Source organism: Mobula birostris, chromosome 1 (assembly GCF_030028105.1).
Source record: "Mobula birostris isolate sMobBir1 chromosome 1, sMobBir1.hap1, whole genome shotgun sequence".
In the NCBI taxonomy this organism is placed as follows: Eukaryota; Metazoa; Chordata; class Chondrichthyes; order Myliobatiformes; family Myliobatidae; genus Mobula; species Mobula birostris.
The window spans coordinates 91,432,425-91,451,312 of NC_092370.1; the positions used below are offsets into that span (position 1 = coordinate 91,432,425).

General features: G+C 38.9%; 1 protein-coding gene across 13 annotated transcripts in view; it reads right to left on the reverse strand.

Moving 5' to 3' along the window:
• LOC140198158 (receptor-type tyrosine-protein phosphatase mu-like) overlaps positions 1-18,888 on the reverse strand; it is a 1,049,822-nt gene that overhangs the window by 292,101 nt on the left and 738,833 nt on the right. For all 13 annotated transcript variants that reach the window (XM_072259223.1, XM_072259213.1, XM_072259205.1 and 10 more), the window contains one exon: positions 6,655-6,928. In XM_072259223.1, the coding sequence (XP_072115324.1) occupies positions 6,655-6,928 (274 nt within the window). The remainder of the gene's footprint in view (positions 1-6,654; positions 6,929-18,888) is intronic.

Below are 18,888 nucleotides of genomic sequence, written 5' to 3' on the forward strand. Positions count from 1 at the left end.
CAGTCTTCCTGCTAAATGGAAAAGATCCTTCTTTACTTGTAAAGTATTATGACAAATATCAGCTATTATGTGGTAAACAAGAGAAAAGATGTCAATTTAAATTGGTGGTGTTTTGGATAGTGTAGAAGATAGGTAAAGAATACAACAGGATATAGATCAATTGCAAATACTGTATGGGTGGAGAAATGAAAGATGGAGATTAACCCAGCAAAATGTGAAATGTTGCACTTTGGTAGGTCAAATGCAAAGAGACAGTAGAGTGTTAAGGACAAGATCCTAACAGTATTGATAAGCAGAAGGAGCTTGGAGTCCAAGTTCATAGCTCCTTGAAAGTGGCTACACAGGTTGATAGGGTGGTTCAGAAGGCATGTGGCATGCCTGCCTTTATTAGTCGAGGCATTGAGTTCAGAAGTCAGGAAGTTATGTTGCAGCTCTAGTTTGGCTTCATCTGGAGGAATACATACAGTTCCGGTCAGCCCATTACAGGAGGGATACTGAGCCTTTGGAAAGGGTGCAGGATGTTGCCTGGATTAGAGGACATGTGCCATAATGAGAGGTTAGACAAACTTGGTCTGTTTTCTCTAGTGTGGTGGAGGATGAAGGGAGATCTGATAGCAGTTTATAAGATTATCAGAGCCATAGATATAGTAGAAAGACAATATATTTTTCCAAGGGTTGAAATATCTAATACCAGAGGGCATGCATTTAAGGTGAGAGGTGTTAATTTCAAAGCAGATGTGAGGGGTAGGTTTTTTTCATACAGAGAGTGGTGGGTGGCTGGAATGTGCTGCCTTGAGTGGTGGGAGAGGCAGAAACATTAGAGACATTTGAGACACATTTAGATGGAGACCTGAATGTGAGGAAAATGGAAGGATATGGATATTGTGTAGGCAGAAGAGATTAGCTTAGCTAGCCATTTGATAACTAATTTAATTAGTTTGGCTCAACATTGTGGGCCAAAGGGTTTGTACCTGGGATGTTCTTTGTTCTATGTTCTATTTTCTAACAAACAGGCACCAGCTTGTTGTTTGAGCTATCTTTTTGAATATAGGTTCAGTGAAGTTTTGATTTGAAGAAAATAAATGCTCAGAATTGCTTAACCTATGCCCATAAGAATAAAAGGAACTAATAAAGGCCATTCAACCCATCATATTTACTCTCTCCAAGTATGTTGCATCATAAGATCTAGATGAACCCCTTTATCCACAGAGGAGACGTTGCAAATTTTCCCCCTGGGATTGTAATCCTACTCTCATGTGACTGGTCACTAATGTTTGATGCAAATATATACTATAGACTAGCTTTACTGAGAAATATATTGTAATCGTCCAAACCACTTGGAGATCATACTATTTAATGTAATTTTCAATTCAGCATCATTTGAATGAATTATATGTACTTTGGTTAAAGTTCCATTCCGACATTGACTTCCATGATCAGGGTAGCTAAATATGTGCTGTTGCTCTGAAGCTCTGAGGCAGAGAGGCTTCACAGAATAAAGGTTGCTGTGTGTAACAGTCTTGTAGATTTAATTTACAAATTCTCATTCTGGATATTGATAAAGCTCCAGATAAAGGATGATGTTGGAACTCATTACGTGCTCAACTTACAAAGGCTTCTGAGAATTGGAGTGGTTTATATCAACTAGAGAGACTAGTGGAGAAATGGTACAAAACATAGCAATCAGAAACCAAGCAATTAGCATTTGTGCAGAGAATAAGACAAGTCATTTTGTGGTTTGAGACCTCCCAAATGGCTGAATAAGGTTCAGTGCTGAATGCTACAGAGGGCCCAGTCAATCCCCAATCATGCACTGAGCTTCAGTGTAATACTGTAGCTGGTCAGGGCAGGAGTTAAAGCTTCAAGGCAAAAAGAGGTTAGGGATATACCTGTGGATTGAATAAGAAATATTTGTCAAAGTGACCTCCTAATTTACATCTGCTCCCGCAGCATACAGACTATGATAACATCAGACAGCTGGCAAAGGATAGAATACAATTCGTCAGTTGCCATCAGGTTTTTAGTTAGTGAGTCAAGGACTTTATGCTGTGCAGCTTCTGGATAAACTCGTATCCTTCATCCCAAATCTTCCCACATAAATGGATCTGAGAGTCTCCATCTGGTAAAGACAGCTTGAATACAGCTAGCACCAGTTGCCATAAATCATGTGACTGAACAGAGGGCACAGAGTTCATGTAATAAATTGAAGGCATGTATAAATTGAAAGACTTGCATATATATACCTTTCGGCAAAGAACATTAAAGCACTTTACAATGAATGAATGAATTTCAGCAAGTCTTGAAGTACAAAAAAAAACTCATTAGAAAAATGCAATTGTAAAAGTGAATTAATATCCTCCAAAAATTGTTTTCTAAGCATTAACATTCAATGCAATTTATCTAGAAATGCATCAAAATGAATAGTATTTTCTTTCAATGTCTCTGCAGATCTGAGGAATTCTAATAGGTAATTGCTTTTAAGCTTAAACTACGTTTCCAGAAATACTTACCCTTTATATTTGGAGACTGAAAGGGAGATGAAAATAAATATACTCTTAATCTGTTAAAAAACAGACATGCTTCAGAGATTTTTAATTAGTCTATCTATAAGAATTGTTTTTCCTCTGCTCTGGAAAGTGTGTTAACTCTTTTCATGCTTCACATACATCCTCCTTTTCATCAAACCTTAACCGAGTCAAGGAAAAATTGAATGGACTAAGCATCCTGGTTCCCACAAAACTCCATTGAAGTTGATGCAGCTGAGAAGAAAAAAAAGATGTGTGGCTCTCACAATGGCTTGGTGTGACCACAGATGAAATTCTAAACAAGCAGTCAAACTCATGTGTATTGTTGCTCACTTTCAAGGACTCTTTATCCCATGTTCTCAATTATTTATTGCTTATTTAATTTTTATCATTATTTTGTTTGGTATTTTTCTTTTCGTATTTGCACAGCTTGTTGTCTTTTTCACATTGGTTGTTTGCCTGTCTTGTTGTGTGAGATTTTTCAATGATCCTATTGTGTTTCTTTGTATTTACTGTGAATGCCTACAAGTAAATAAATCTCAGGGTCATATATGGTGACATGTATATACTTGGATAATAAAGTTTCTTTGAACTTTGTCTATGTCAAAGGCTTTGATGAGGTTGTTAAAAGCCCATGCATTGTGGTCAGTGTTGTTTCTTGCATCTTTCATGGAGTCTTCACATGATAAAGATCATGTCTCTCATTGAAGACTTTGTCCATAGCGTGAATCAGGAACTAATTCTTCACTCACTGAAAGATTTCAATTACGGAGGATTCTGACAATGTTAAGCAGTAGGGAGATCATCTATAGTTACCAAAGTCATTTCATGGCTACTAATTATGGGAGATGTCTGAGCTATCTATAAGTAGGGTACACTTATTGGCTCCATAGGCTGGGAGTTTAAAGGTTACTTTGAAGCCCTGTTCAATGAGAGCCACCTTTGGTGTTGAACCTCATTCAACAATGCTCATTTTGATGCCGATTCTTATGGGCCAGTTTGATTGAGATGATGAAGAGGATTAGATGGCAGTTAGTCCAGCAAGCATAGGTACTTGTCATGGCATAGGTGATGTGGGAATCTTTCCAGCCTCTAAAACAGGTGATGATACAATAAAATTGATATCTGTGCTTGATTAGTTTGTTTCCATTAGCTCTCTTGTTTGACTCCTTGATGAAACAAAGTTTTCATTACAAACAGGCCTTACTCTAAGCATTTTCTTCAGAAAAGGACCCCATTGATGTTAACAATCTCTACATTTGGGATGGTATTGAGAACTTCTATGCCATGCACTGGGAGCAGTCAAAGGCACTGTGTAGATAGTGAAGGGATCACACCACCTCATAATCTAGCTTCCGTGCTGGCCCACCTGCTACTTCCTGCCCAATCTGGGAAAGAATCAGTGCTTTTTAACTTGGCTTCATTTGCCACCTCAAAACCCAGAAGAGCAAACTGGAAGAAAGTCAACCTTGAACCAAAGGGAGTGTCTAAGAATGTGAACAAAATTGTTACGTGCTTTTCTGTGGCTATTGCTACAATTGAGATTGACACAAGTGAGTCTTAGAAGTTATTGACCAAAGATGCTGACAACCTGAAATTACTCAGATAACAATGGCTACATATTAAGACAGAGACAGCCAGGAGGCAGATAATTGGGTAATTCACTAGTCAATCTAACCTTGTGGCCACCCAGACACTCTATTGTTCTAGGAAAATCTTTACTGAGAAGCTGTAGCACTTTCCATTTTCTCCACTATTTTCTCCGCAAATTATGAAATACATGTGAATAATATCTATTATTTGAAACAACTGAGGCAAAGATCCACGAAGGCAAATGGAAGTGGACATTTTACCTTGAGCTGTATCTTTGGACCAAGCTACCCAGAAGCCTTGTTGAATGCTTCACTAAAGTCCATATAGACAACATCCACTGCTGTGCCCACATCAGCAGCTTTACCACGTCATCAAAGGATTTAGTCAAGTCTGTAATACCTGACTTCTCCTGCCTACAGCCATGCTGGCTAATTCTAGAAAACACATGTTTTTCCATACGTGGGTAAATCCCATCCTTTAGAACCTTCTCCAATGATTTCCCTACCACTGATGTAAAGCTCATTAACCTATACGTTGTTTGTTCTTCACTATTGCCCAGCATTGGCTATTCTCCAATCATCTGGGAACTCACCTGCAACTAAAGAGGATACAAAGATCTTTGTCAAGGTCCCAGCAATTTCCTCTCCTGTCTCCCTCAATATCAGGCCCTGGGGATTTATCCTTTTTGTTGTTCCTCAAGGCACCGAACACCAGCTTCTTCTTGATATTAGCAATTCCTGGAATGTCAACATACTCCTCCCTGATCTCACTGTCCTTAATATCCATGATCTCCCTGGAATGTTAACATACCCCTCCCTGAGCTCACTCTCTTTAATGTCCATGATCTCCCTGGAATGTCAACATACCCCCCCCCCACCAATCTCACTGTCTTTAATGTCTGTGGTCTCCCTGGAATGTCAACATACCCCCCCCCCCCACCAATCTCACTGTCTTTAATGTCTGTGGTCTCCCTGGAAGGTCAACATACCACCCCCCCGATCTCACTGTCCTTCATGTCCGTAGTGTCCCTGGAATGTCAACATACCCCTCCCTGATCTCACTGTCCTTAATGTCCGTTGCATTGGTTGTTTCCAATGGTAGGTACTCATTAAGTTCCTTTCCACCTCTCACTGAGTCCGGTCATAAATTCCCTCTTTTACCCTTTAGTGCTTTATCCTTATTGTGGTTACCCTCTTAGTTTTAATATATGTTTAACATACCTCAGGAATTTCCTTAACTGCACTTGCCAAGGATATTTTATAGTAGCTTTTACCCCCAATTCCCTGTTTAGAACATAAGACATAGTCCTATACAACACAGGAACAGGGACTTTCCTTTGGCCCGCAATGTCGTGGATATGGAACTGTTGTGTAATATTCAAATGGCCAACTAAACTAATCTCCTCTGCTTACACAATATCCATATCCTCCATTTTTCTCACATTTATGTTCCTATCTAAATGTCTCTGAAGAGGCTCTAATGTATCTGCCTCTACCACCATCCCAGACAGAGCATTCCACGGCACTCACCACTCTCACATCTCCTTTGAAGTTACCCTCTCTTGCCTTAAATGCATGCCCTCTGGTTTTAGATATTTCAACCCTGGGTGAAAAATACTGTCTGTCTACTCTATCTATACCTCTCATAATCTTACATACCTTCATCAGCTCTCTCTTCAGCCTTCGATGCTCTAAAGAAAACAACCCAAGTTTGTCCAACCTCTCATTATAGCACTTACTCCAATCAAGGCAGAGTTTTACTTGTAAACCTATTGAGCAAGAACTATTTAAGTTCTTTCCTTCTTCCTTCATATTCCTCAAAGACCCTGTCCATTCTGGCTTCCCAAATTTTATATATTTCTTTTCTCTTTTTGACTAAGTCTTTAACAACTTAGGTCCAAGGTGCTTGAACCATGCCATTCTTGTCCTGTTCCATCACAGGAACATGTTCATCCTTCATTCGGACCAGATGTCAGATTTGGACTTACCCAATAGCTGCTACTCCCTAAGTTGCCTTTCCAGCTCAAGCTTAATACTTTGTAATTAGCCTTCCTCAATCTAACACTTTTTCCTAGGGTTCAGTCTTATCCTTATTCCTAACTATTTAAAAACATATGGAGTACCAATTGTCACTGTTCCCGACATGCTCCCTCACTGAAACTCTGATGAACTGGACAGGCTCATTTCCCAGTATGAAGAACAGTATGACCTCTTCCTCAGTTTCTTGAGGAAATTGTCATAGTTTGCTTAGAATTAGTTTTGTATTGCCAAAGGAATAGATAGGAGTTAACTAGTGGAACAGGCTAACTAGTATATCAGTGTTTGGACCACAGCTTTGAACCTGAGCCTCAAAAAATCCTTAACTGGCTGTCCAAAAAGTACTTATTAAATTGGTCAAGATGACCCACAACACAATCAATACTAAGATACTTTTCCAACTTCATTTGAAAGAAATGGGAAAACTTTAAGTAGATATGAATAAGGGCCTCTGTGGATATTTTATTCGTATCATAAGTGTTGAGGGTATGGACACTTACCCCATTGGCTTTGCTCACTGCTTGAAAGTAAATGCTGTAACTCTTATGCGGAAGAAGTGGAGCATTCCAGTAGCCACCGTACGTCTTGTTATCTCCAATGGTAAATGGCTGGGCCACTTTGAGGGCTGTTGGTGGAAATTCAGCAGCAAAATAATGAGGAGGATCTGAAACTGAGATGTTCTGGTAGGTGATGGGATTAAGATAGCAGTCCGGAACGTTTATGTCCTTCTTTGCCCTGTGTGGGCGCTCTTCTTCCACAATGACCTGGTAGACACTGAAAAAGGAACAGGAAGAAACTTGAACCAGGGTAATTAAACATCTTCACAGTTCTTCTTGAAGAGAACAACTTCTTCATTGTAGACACAAGAAAATGCAGTCATTAAAATCTGGAACAACAAATATTCTGCATCTACACGTAAGGAGCAACAAGTAATCGGCTGGAGGAACTCAGTGGGTCGAGCAGCATCTATGTAGGGAGAGGGATTGTTAATGCTGCAGCCTGAAACCCTGCATCAGGAAGGCTTCACTCTCTGAGTTCCTCCAGCAGATTGCTGCTCTTTACATGTAGATGCAACCTTGTTATCCATTTCAAATTTGAATGATGCTTTGTGATTTTAGCCATTTCTTTCAGGACAAGGATTTTGGTTAAATTTACATTAAAATGTTTTCTTTCGATTAAATCTAGCACTCAAGCCATTAAGCTTATCAGAGAAAACAGATAAACTGTAAATCTATTAAAAGCTAAATGGTTCAGTTTTCAATATGTTGCTATTCAACATTGTCTCAAATTATGGTGTTAATAGTTAGACTCCACTCCCTCCAGAGGGCTGCAAATGTTCATTTGGTGAGTATATTCAAGGTTATTTTTAGATACCAGTGTTCTCAAGGAATATTTCAATGAGGTAGTAAGTGGATTTGGGGAGAGGCTCTTGATTAATTTGATCAACAGTGAACTCTAGGCTTAAGAAGGTGACTGGCTTAACCCTTCTTCTATCCCTTATATTATTAGCACGTTCACGGTGGTTCCACTTATTCCGAGAATAGCAAATACCTGAGCTGGAAATCTCTGGGTCATTGAAATTTCAGATGTGTTAAAGATTACCGAGTCCTAATTTTTTTCCTGAAGTCTTTTAAGGTAAAGCACAACTTAGATAAAAGCCTTTAAAACTATCAGAGAAAGCAGTGCAAGAAGTCAATGCCAATGAAAGCACATAATGTAGATCATCGATCTTATTTAAGCCTCTCATTAGCTTACAGTTGTTATGAAGATTAAAGATCGAAGCCATCAAAACTTAATTTATGCCCATTAAACAAAGCACATCCAAAAAACACATATAATTGTAGAAACTTTTCTCTTTTAAATAATACAGATTCTGAAGCTATTAAAAACATTCAAAGACATAGGAAATGAATCTTCCATCAAAAGTGAAACGTGCTTGACTTTTATGTGAGTACAAAGCCAGGGACAATAGGTCTGGGAAAGAACAAACAAAGACCTATCATCAAGTGATGCTGGGGTTTGATTAGGTGACAAAAGTGGTAAGAGAGCAAAAGAAAATGAAATGAAATGGGACAGGTATTAAAGTCGAAGAACGGCCTTGAAGATGTGCAAATAGTTTCAAAAAAAATAGCAGAGGGTGTGAAGTGTTGAAATTTTTAGGGCATACGATGCCATGTCATGCCAAAAGTGATTCAAAAAGCTATGTCTGTTCTGACCTTTGGTCTTACTCCACATTTCTGCAAAATCCTCATAATTGCCATTCATTGTCATTGAGCCAACTTTCTAGAACTCTCTTCCTAACAGTATTATGGGTCAAGGACCACAGTGGTTGAAAAATTAAATTTTCACCAACTTCTCAAAAGCAATTAGGGATGTGTAATTAAGTGCTGGCTCAACTTGCAAAGCCCATATCTCTAAAACATCAGGTGTGGCAGCGTTTGCAAGCCTAACAAGACACCTAACGGCGTAGTTGGCTGTAATGCTTCACTCCCAGTGAGCTCAACACCTTTCACACAGGGAAAATAAAGCTACGCCTGTGTCAATCCCCACAGCATCCAGCAACACCGTGGTCTCTGTCTCGGAGGCCAATGTCAGAGCATCCTATGCAAGGTGTCAGGCCCCAGTAGTGTACCTGGCAGGTTGCTATAAACTTGTACCAACCAACTGGTGGGAGATTTCAAGAACATCTTCAATTTCTCACAGCTACCATTGAGGATTTCTACCTGCTTCAAAAGGGCATCAATCATAATGGTGTTCAAGAAGAAGAGGGTGAGCTGCCTCAACAACTATTGCCAGTGACATTCACATATACTGTGATGAAGAGCTATGAGAGGTTGGTCATGCCTGAGCAAGGACCTTGAATTTTGCCTACTGCCACAACAGGTCTACAGTGGACACAATCTCACCAGCTCTCCACTGGGATTTGAACCATCTGCTCAACAGCAATATCCATATGATGTTGCTGTTTATTGATTACAGCTCAGCATGGAACACCATCATCCCCTCAGGATTAATAAACAAGCTTCACAACCTGAGCCTCTGTACCTCCCTCTAGAAAGTTGGACCAGTGATGATGAACGGCAGTTGTGAGGATTGTGCAGGAAAGTGCAGCAAGACCAGAGGGGTGGACAGACATAACTTTTTGAATGGTGAAGCATGTTTGGCATGACATTGGTTCCAATCAACACAGGCATATCTCAAGGATGCATGCTCTGATCTGCCTGCACTCATGACTGTGTGGCTAGGCGCAGCTCAAATGGCATTTATAAAAATTTGCCACTGGGACCACTGCTGTTGGCAGAAATTCAGACGGCAACGAGGAAGCATACAGGAGCAGAACAGGAGGCAAGTCTCTTGTTTGTGACTGAGCTTGATTCTGCTTGATTGCCTTTTTATATTTAAAGAGTCCTGGTGGCCCATCCTTAATAATGGATTCCAGTATTTTCCTGGTGGCAAAGCATTAAGCCATAAACAAGGGAAAAACTGCAGATGCTGGAAATCCAAGCAACACACACAAAATGCTGCAGGAATTCAGCAGGCCAGGCAGCATCCATGGTAATGAGTAAACAGTCAATGTTTTGGGCCGAGACCCTTTAGCAGGGCTGGAGAGAAAAAGATGAGCAGCAGATTTAAAAGGTGGGTGAAAGGGAGGGAGAAACACTAGGTGATAGGTGAAACTGTGAGAGGCAGGGGTGGAGTAAAGAGCTAGGAAGTTGATTGGTGAAAGAGATACAGGGCTGAAGAAGTGGGAATCTAATAGGAGAGGACAAAAAGCCATGGAAGAAAGAAAAAGAGGGAGGAGCACCAGAGGGAGGTGATGGGTAGGCAAGGAGATAAGGCGAGAGAGGGAAAAGGGGATGGGATTGGTGAAGGAAAGGGTGGGGATGGGTTTGATAAATTGATGTTCATGCCATCAGGTTGGAGGCTACCCAAATGGAATATAAGGTGTTGCTCCTCCATCCTGAGTGTGGTCTCATTGCGACAGTACAGGAGGCCACTAATAGATATATCGGAATGGGAATGAGAAGTGGAATTAAAGTGGGTGGCCACTGGGAGATTCTGCTTTCTCTGGCGGAGAGAGCGTAGATACTCAGCGAAACTGTCTCCCAATCTATGTCGGGTCTCATTGATATACAGGAGGCAACATCAGGAGCTCCGGACACAGTGTATGACCCCCCCCCCCAACAGACTCATAGGTGAAGTATCATCTCACCTGGAAGGACTGTTTGGGGCCCTGATTGGTAGTGAGAGATAGGTATAGGGGGCAGGTGTAGAACTTGTTCTGCTTACAAGGATAAGTGCTAGGAGGGAGATCAGTGGGGAGGGACGAATGGACAAGGGAGTTGCGTAGGGAGTGATCCCTGCGGTAAGCAGAAAGTGCTTGGTGGTGGGCCAATATTAGGCCAACTAGCCCATAATTTCCTGCTCTCTGTCTCCCTCTTTTCTTCAACAATGGTTTTACAACTGCAGTTTCCCATTTCATGGAATTTTAATAGATTAAAACCATTGAGTTCACTATCTCTGCAGCTACATACTTTAAAATACTGTGATGTATAATAGGGAAAATTCAAGAGAGTTTTGAAACATATTATCGAGAGCTGTACGCCCAACCCCAGGCCCCCAATGAGCCCTATATAGACAGTGTATTGAATTTTTTAGATCTACCTAAACTTACAGATTTACAAAATGAAAGTTTATTAGAACCAGTAACTGTCAAAGAACTGAACGTGGCCATCTCTAGGTTAAAGGCTGGAAAGTCCCCGGATTCTGATGGGTTTACCTCAGAGTGGTACAAGTCCCTGAAGACACAGTTAGCCCCATTACTACTTAACACCTTTAATTGGATCTTGCAGAGAGGAGAAACTCTACCTTCCTGGAGAGAAGCGATTATTTCAGTTATTCCTAAAGAGAGTAAAGATAAACTAGAATGTGGCAATTATCGGCCAATTAGTGTTCTTAATTTAGATTACAAACTATTTACATCTATATTAGTGCGCAGATTGGAAAAGCTTTTACCTGGCCTAATCCATTTAGACCAGACTGGATTTATTCAACAAAGACAAACACAGGACAACATAAGAAGAACTCTGCACATATTAGAACAGGTTAATAAGAACGAGACAGAGACAATGGTAGTAGGATTGGACGCTGAGAAAGCTTTTGATTCGGTTAGTTGGGCATTCCTATACAGAGTGTTAGGAAGATTTGGCTTTCAAGAAAAGTTTATTAAAGTAATTCAGACTCTATATGACAGCCCTACAGCCCGAATTAAGATAAATGGGGACCTCTCTGACTCCTTCATTTTAGAAAGAGGCACTAGACAGGGATGCCCAATTTCTCCTCTCCTTTTTGCGCTATATATTGAACCGCTTGCTCAACTAATAAAACAGAGCAAAATCGTAAAAGGTATCTAGGTGGCAGGGATTGAACAGAAAGTGGCGTTATTCGCAGATGATGTTTTGGTCTATCTGAGTGAACCAGAAAAATCATTTATAGGATTGTTTACACTGTTGGATGACTTTGGGAAAATATCAGGTTATAAAATAAATGTAAAGAAAACACAGGTTATGTCCCTAAATTATACACCATCCAAAAAATTGCAGGATACATATGATCTTAAGTGGGAAGCTAAATCATTAAAATATTTAGGAATAACCCTGCCGAAGGATCTTTCAACACTGTCACAGGTAAATTATGGGCCATTAATCTCAGAGATAAAAGCAGATATGCATAGATGGAATCCTATCCCCTTTTTAAGTTTAAATTCAAGGATAAATACTATAAAAATGAATATTCTTCCTCGGTTATTGTATCTTTTCCGTACTTTACCGGTGGAGGTGGATGATGGTCAATTCAGGGAATGCGACAAATGGATTTCCTGCTTCATTTGGCAAGGAAAGAAACCTAGAATTCGATATAACACCTTACAGTTAGGGAAGGAAGGAGGAGGTATGGTTCTTCCTTGCCTAAGAAATTATTTTTATGCCTCACAGATAACCCTTCTGTTATATTGGTGTAATAGGGAATATAAGGCTAGATGGAAGGAAATAGAGTTTGGATTAGTTGACAGTTTTCCTCTTCAGGCCTCAATAGCTGACAAAGGATTGATGGCCCAGTTGGAAAAATTTAAAAACGCTTGGATAAATCTTACATTAAAAGTATGGCAGAAGGTGGTTAATTCATGTGGAATTAATAACATGTTAAAACTCTTTAGATGGTGTGCATATGATACCAAATTCCTTCCCAACAGAGGAGATAAAAGATTTGAGCTATGGATAAAGAAAGGTCTTACAACCTACCTCTCATTTATAGATAAAAGAGTATTACAAAGTTTCCAAATCCTGCAGGACAAACATGGCCTAGAACATAATGACTTTTTTAGGTACCTTCAAGTACGAAACTATGTTAACCAGAGTTGTAGATATACAGACCTATCAACAGTAGAATTAGAATTTTTCAAGATTCTGAATTCGGCTTGCAGTTCAATATCTAGTAAATCAGTTTCTCGATTATATAATGCACTCTCCCATGCTAAAAATGTAAATACACTGTATATTAAAGAGAAGTGGGAGAAAGAAGCGGGGTTGGTACTTTCAGAGGAGGCTTGGGAGAAAATCTGCAGCTTTCAATGGTCCTCGACTAATTCTTTGACTTGGAGAGAACATTGGTGGAAAAACATTATAAGATACTTCAAGACCCCATATCAGGAAAAATATAAAGATACAAATGTGATGTGTTGGAGAAGGTGCGGCTCCAAGGAGGCAAATCATTTTCATATTTTTTGGGATTGCCCTAAATTAAGTCTATTTTGGGAAGGTATTCATAGAACATTAGTTAAGGTACTTAGGTCCCAGATACCTCTGAACTTTGAGCCGCTCTATTTGGGGCATGTATTGTTTCTTGAACAGAAGGAAGATATAAAGTTGCTGCAGGCCCTCTTAGCGGCAAGTAAGAGATCAATCACTAGAAAATGGCTAAATCCAATACCACCTACATTAGAAGATTGGTACGAAATTATCTTGGAAATATTTAAAATGGAAAAGTTGACTTACTCCCTGAGAACTCAAAAAGAAAAATTTTATCAAATCTGGAATAAATGGATTAAATATATAACCCCAATGTGAGCAGACTTTAGATGACTCTCCTAATGATTTATACTGCTCTTCTCATCAACACAGTAATATTGCTAACGTAAGCACCCCAGTCTAAATGTTTGTTTTTTTTGTTTTCTTTTGGAAAATAGAGAGTTAACACAAGTAAAGGGAAAGATTTGGGAAAGGGATAAAAAAATGAAAAAATTAAGTAAATAAGTACATAGGGATTGGATAATTATGTCTGCGGGCAGGAGCAAGCATGAACAAATTAGGATATAAACACCTACAATGGTTGATACATAGGCTTATATACAACATTTTGGACCAGTGGAAATGGTCCAGAAGGGTTATATGGAAACTAGTATTACCATTTTTCTTAACAACTAATTCCATTACTTAGCCTAATAGGTTAGATTTACCACAGTACATAATTATCTATTTAAATGTTTATTTTCCTTTTATATCATCTCAATGTGTACTTAAGAATGTATAAATAATTGTAGTTTTATACATATAAAAAAATGGAAAAGGTTATATGTGTGAAAAAAGTACATGATATTTGTGAATTCCTTATCCAAATAAAAATAAAATAAAATAAATAAAAAAAATAAAATACTGTGATGTAAGCCATCAGGTCCAGGAACTTGTCGGTTATTAACCTCTTCTGTTTACTTATTATTTTTCTCTGGTGATAAAGATTGTTTAAATTTTTCCCTTCCATAGCACTTCCATTAATTTATTATCATCAGATTGTTGTTAGTGATCATACTAATCCAAAATAGTTATTTAGAATTGTAGCTTTGTTTCTATTTTCCATTATTAGTTCCCCATTCTTGGTCGGCCCTCTTTTGTGAGGAATCTGCTTTATTCTGATGAATGGCACCATACTGGAGACCCAGAAATCTATTTACTTTTAACACTTCAGACATCACAAAAATGGTTACCTGCAAAAAGTTAGCAATGAAAATTAAAATGATTTTTTTTGAATGGGTAAAATATATTCAAAACTAAAATGTGGGTTAGAATCAATGGAATAAGCAATTTCTTAATTTGTCAACAGTATCTCTCTCAGGCTTTCTTTTCATCAGTGTAGCTATTATGGAGAATGTCTTATATCCATCGTGATGGGCAGTGCCCAATGATGTCTAATTAACATTTCAAACAATTACTCATGTGCATTGCATGAGACGTTTCTGATATTTTTCAGTGTGCAGCTGTCTAAAGAATTATTTGATGCATCCTACAGACTTTCATCACCATTCAGAACACATATCTATTTATTGTTTGATAATTTAAGGGTGTGAAGGTCAAACTTCTCATTTTTCCTTTATGCTAAACTCAGAAAGTGAATTACATAAAAAGACAGTCACTAGAAAATCAGCAAATGCTGGAAATATGGAGGGAAACCCTTCATCAAGACGTTTGAGATGTCTGCATACAAGTTCTGACTTGCTCCACAGTCCAATCATTTGAAAAGCTTCAGCATTTGCTTTATTACACCTCTCCTGATGGCAGATTATTTGTTTAGTGCAAACTTGTTTTCACTAGCTAGATTTGGGATTTATTTTAACAAGTGTTAAATCCATTAAGTGTCTATCTTGACTAACATTAAAGTTCTTCTCTCCTGCCTGCATTTTGTTTTCTTTCTGTGGATAAAAGCCCTTAATTAAACAAGTTTTAAATCCATTTACAGGTGATGTTAACAATTGAACATTTCACACCATTTCTAATTTACTCAGAAAAGGTGGCGATAAACTGTCTTCCTGAACTACTGTCATCCATGTGGCAAACTGCTGTATGGAAGGGAATTTCAGGTTGTACGTCCAGTGGCAATGACAGAACAATGATGAGGGAGGTTGATATATGAGTCAGGGGGAAGTATGTATGTCTTGCTTCCTTTTACACTGGTGCTTGAAATTGTGGGATTGAGAGGAGCCATCCAAAGCATCAAACATTAATTCAGGAGTATTTCAGCTGCAATTGTTTTTCATGGTTCACATTCATAATTATCACAATCTTTCTCTCAATATATTTGTAAAAGCTTTGTTAGATTTGAAATATTTTCAAATTTCTTAAGTATTCTTTTTAACAGTTCAATAATTTATTTTTTCTTGTCCTTTATCATTCACCCAGTGAAGGAAACTTCCACTTCCCCTTGCATTTGTGCAAATTCTCTGTTGATATTATTTTATTATTAAATTTGTTCACTGTGGTCATTTAAATAGGCAAGTAGATCCTTAGTGGGCAAGTTACGGTTCTATATGATAACAAAATCTTTGAATTTTCATTGTTTGCCAAACAATGAAGTCAAATCATTTTTCAATCCTTCATTTATGTCATTGACGTTTAAAGTTTTGCGCTTGTGATGCTTCTTCTCAATTCTTCTGTGTAATTACTTTATGCTTTATTTGCTCCACCCTCATGAATTCTGTCCTAAATACATTCAGAAACTTATTTATCTTTTCTACTTTCAATGCTATTTTTAAATCGATATGAAGATTAAAATGACTCATTCTAAACACAGCTTTGATCTCTGTAATTACGCATTTCTCTACTAATGAGCAGGCCTGAAGGAAGTTCCTAGAAGGGTCTCAGCTCGAAACGATGGCTGTTTATTCATTTCCATAGATGCTGCTTGACCTGCTGAGCTCCTCTAGCATTTTGTGTACGTTGCTTTGGATTCTCAACATCTGCAGACTTTCTCATATTTATGAGATCCTAGGAATGTATTTTTGAGTTGCTGACTGGATATGCACATTGCCAGCACGGCTGGTACACATTGTCCATTACCAGTTGGCTGATGAACTGAATGAACTGCAAAACCTTTTCAGGAGCACAAGAGGCAAATAAGGCAAGAATGGCAAATTGCCCTCCCTGCCAAAAAGTGAACCAGGTGGGTATTTACAATGAAATATCATCACTACCGCTGTTAATTTCTTTAATTGTTTATTTATTCAAAGAAGTTTAAAAACGTGTGGCTGTTATCTGGATTCAACCTCATGGCTTTCATCAAAAACCCAGGCCATAAAGGAATACAGGATGGAGCAGCCTCTGTCGCCCAGCTCAGTCATGCCCACTAAGGTGCCCAAGTAAGTTGTCGCCATATATTGACCAAGTTACACACTATTATAGTCTTGTCTACGTTGATGTTCTATCACTCTGCAAAGGTGTAGGCTATATCCATCTACCCTTACTGAAAACGATATCATCACTCCCCCCAAAGATTTTGCTGTGACTGTGGCAGTGATTCTGTCAAGAGCTCACAGGAAACTCACCCCTAAACAAATGTGTCATTACTCGTTCCTTTTCGTGGTATCTGACCTAGAGTGTGGGGGATTTGTGAAATAAACCCATGTCATCTAAACAAGTACCAATCCTTGTTTGGAAAGTTATTTTAAAATGAAGAAGGTAAAGTCAATAAAACATGGTGCTAACACAGTCTGCCGGTTTCCTGAATTTTAGTAGAAAGTGACCAACTCAGTGGCTATTTTTTTTTGCCATTTTTTTGTTTTAATGTTGGAAGTCCAGCATTTGTAGATTTTTTTTCTCTTGCTATTTCTGGATCTTATTGGGCTAGATTGCAATTGCTATAGAAGCACTTCTTAGCTTCTCCTTGTGGTTTACCTCTAGGCTCCAAACAGTGTTTGAGGTCATGCAGCTCCCAGAACACTGCTGGTAGACCCTATAATTGTGTGGTGGAGCACTTCATAAGTGGCAAGCATTGTCAGGTGGGAGAAACTAAGCTCTCATCCATACTGCACTCAGGACCTTCTGGCAGCTTGTCCTGTGAAAGGTCTTTTACTCATCTCAAATTGTCTTTGATATTAGAAGCATTTAGAAATATTCACAAAAAAATAAACATTTCACTTAAAAACTTATCTTCATTGCAAATTATGTGTAAGTATCAACATCACTGAAATAAAATTTAAAATAAATGACACTTGCATTCACTTCTAATGAGCAAAACACAAACCACTGGAGGAGGCCAGTGGATCAGGCAGTGTCTATGTAAGGAAAAGGACAGTGAACCCTCCACAGATATTGCTGGATCTGTTGAGTTCCTCCAGTGGTTTGTGTGTTGCTCAGGATTCCAGTATCTGCAGTCTTTTGTGTTCTCTTCCTTAATGGCAGCTGGCAGCCCTATCTAAGTATATGGAGCTGTGCAGAAAAATACCAGCTGCAAAGTGCATCCAGCCCCTAAACCCAGGAGTAGTCCGGGAGGTGGTTCTCAATTTGAATGCTGATGTTCACAAGCTTGGTAGATTGAAACAGGCTGCTGCAGATCACAGCTGACCTCACTGGAACCCCCAGTTGTGATCAGCCAATTAAACACTTTCCACTCTAGGTGTCATCACCTCAGGCGTAAAAAAGGGATAAAATAGCTTGATGCATACAGTATATCAGTGATGAGACAGCGTCAGTCCTGTTATAAAATGTATGATATTTTAGATGACGACCACTGAGCACAAGAGCAAAACTGAATATGGGATTTCTCAAACTGTAGCAGACTAAATCCACAGCGAAAGATGAATGCATCCTGGTTCATGAATGGGATCTCTGTTGTTGTTAATTCAGATCTTTTGATGTGCTGGGTTTAATACTTCCTTTGGACTGGTTTCTCTGGTGATATGATCCATATCAGTCCTTCACGTCTGCACTCATCACTGCCCTTTGTTTTAGAAATTAAAAGGTTGGTGAGGGATGGTGGAATCACTGACCCATCTGTGGTGGACACAGCAGCCTGAATAAACAATAAAGTTCTCAAGTCATTTCAGGCTTTAAAAGCCAAGCAATGAGAGTGAAGAGTGTTCGCAACAATTCCTCTTCAAGAGGATAGCTATTTGAAAAGTTATAGAAATCTTTAGATGAGAAGAAATGTTCTCTTATACTTGTAAATATTATGGTAAACAGCAACTCCTTTAGTGTAAAATTTATTCAGAAATTAGCATAACAGTAGCTTAGTACTAACACATTTCATTATCCCTTTTAGATATGTTCTTCAGATCAAATGATTCTGACCTAAGGCAGAGAAATGTCCCCAAGGAGAGATTTTTTTCCCAAGGAGAATAAGGCGGTGTAAGAGAAACTGAAAGGTTCAATAAAAATAAGGTTTGTCTAATAATAATTTTCTCCACGAGGTCAGAATCAGAATCAATCATCACTGACTTACCTGATGTGAAATGTGTTGTTGTGTGTATGATGAGTATTCTCTGTTCAACACTCAGTAATTCTCACTTGGGATTCTCAACACAATAACCAAATCACATAGCTTGCTAGCTGGTGGCTCCATGGAGAATCATTGGTCAGCTCGAGCCCACCTTCTGCCCCCACCCATTGCCATATGTATTGAAAGTCAGAGGCCTACGCTCAAGGTCAGAGACTAGTGCGTCCAATCCGGAAAGTCTTGACTCAAAACATCAACTACCCATTTCCCTTTGCAGGCATTGTCTAACCTGCTGAGTTGCTCCAGTGTTACTCTGGATTCCAGCATCTGAAGTCTCTTGTGCCTCCAGCTAACCTCTTCTGATATATATTTTTAGAAACAAAGTGTTGTTCCTAACCTACTGCTTTGTAGCACAATTCATTTCATTTGAATGTTAACTGTTTCACGTTCCACAGATGCCGCCTGACCCGCCGAGT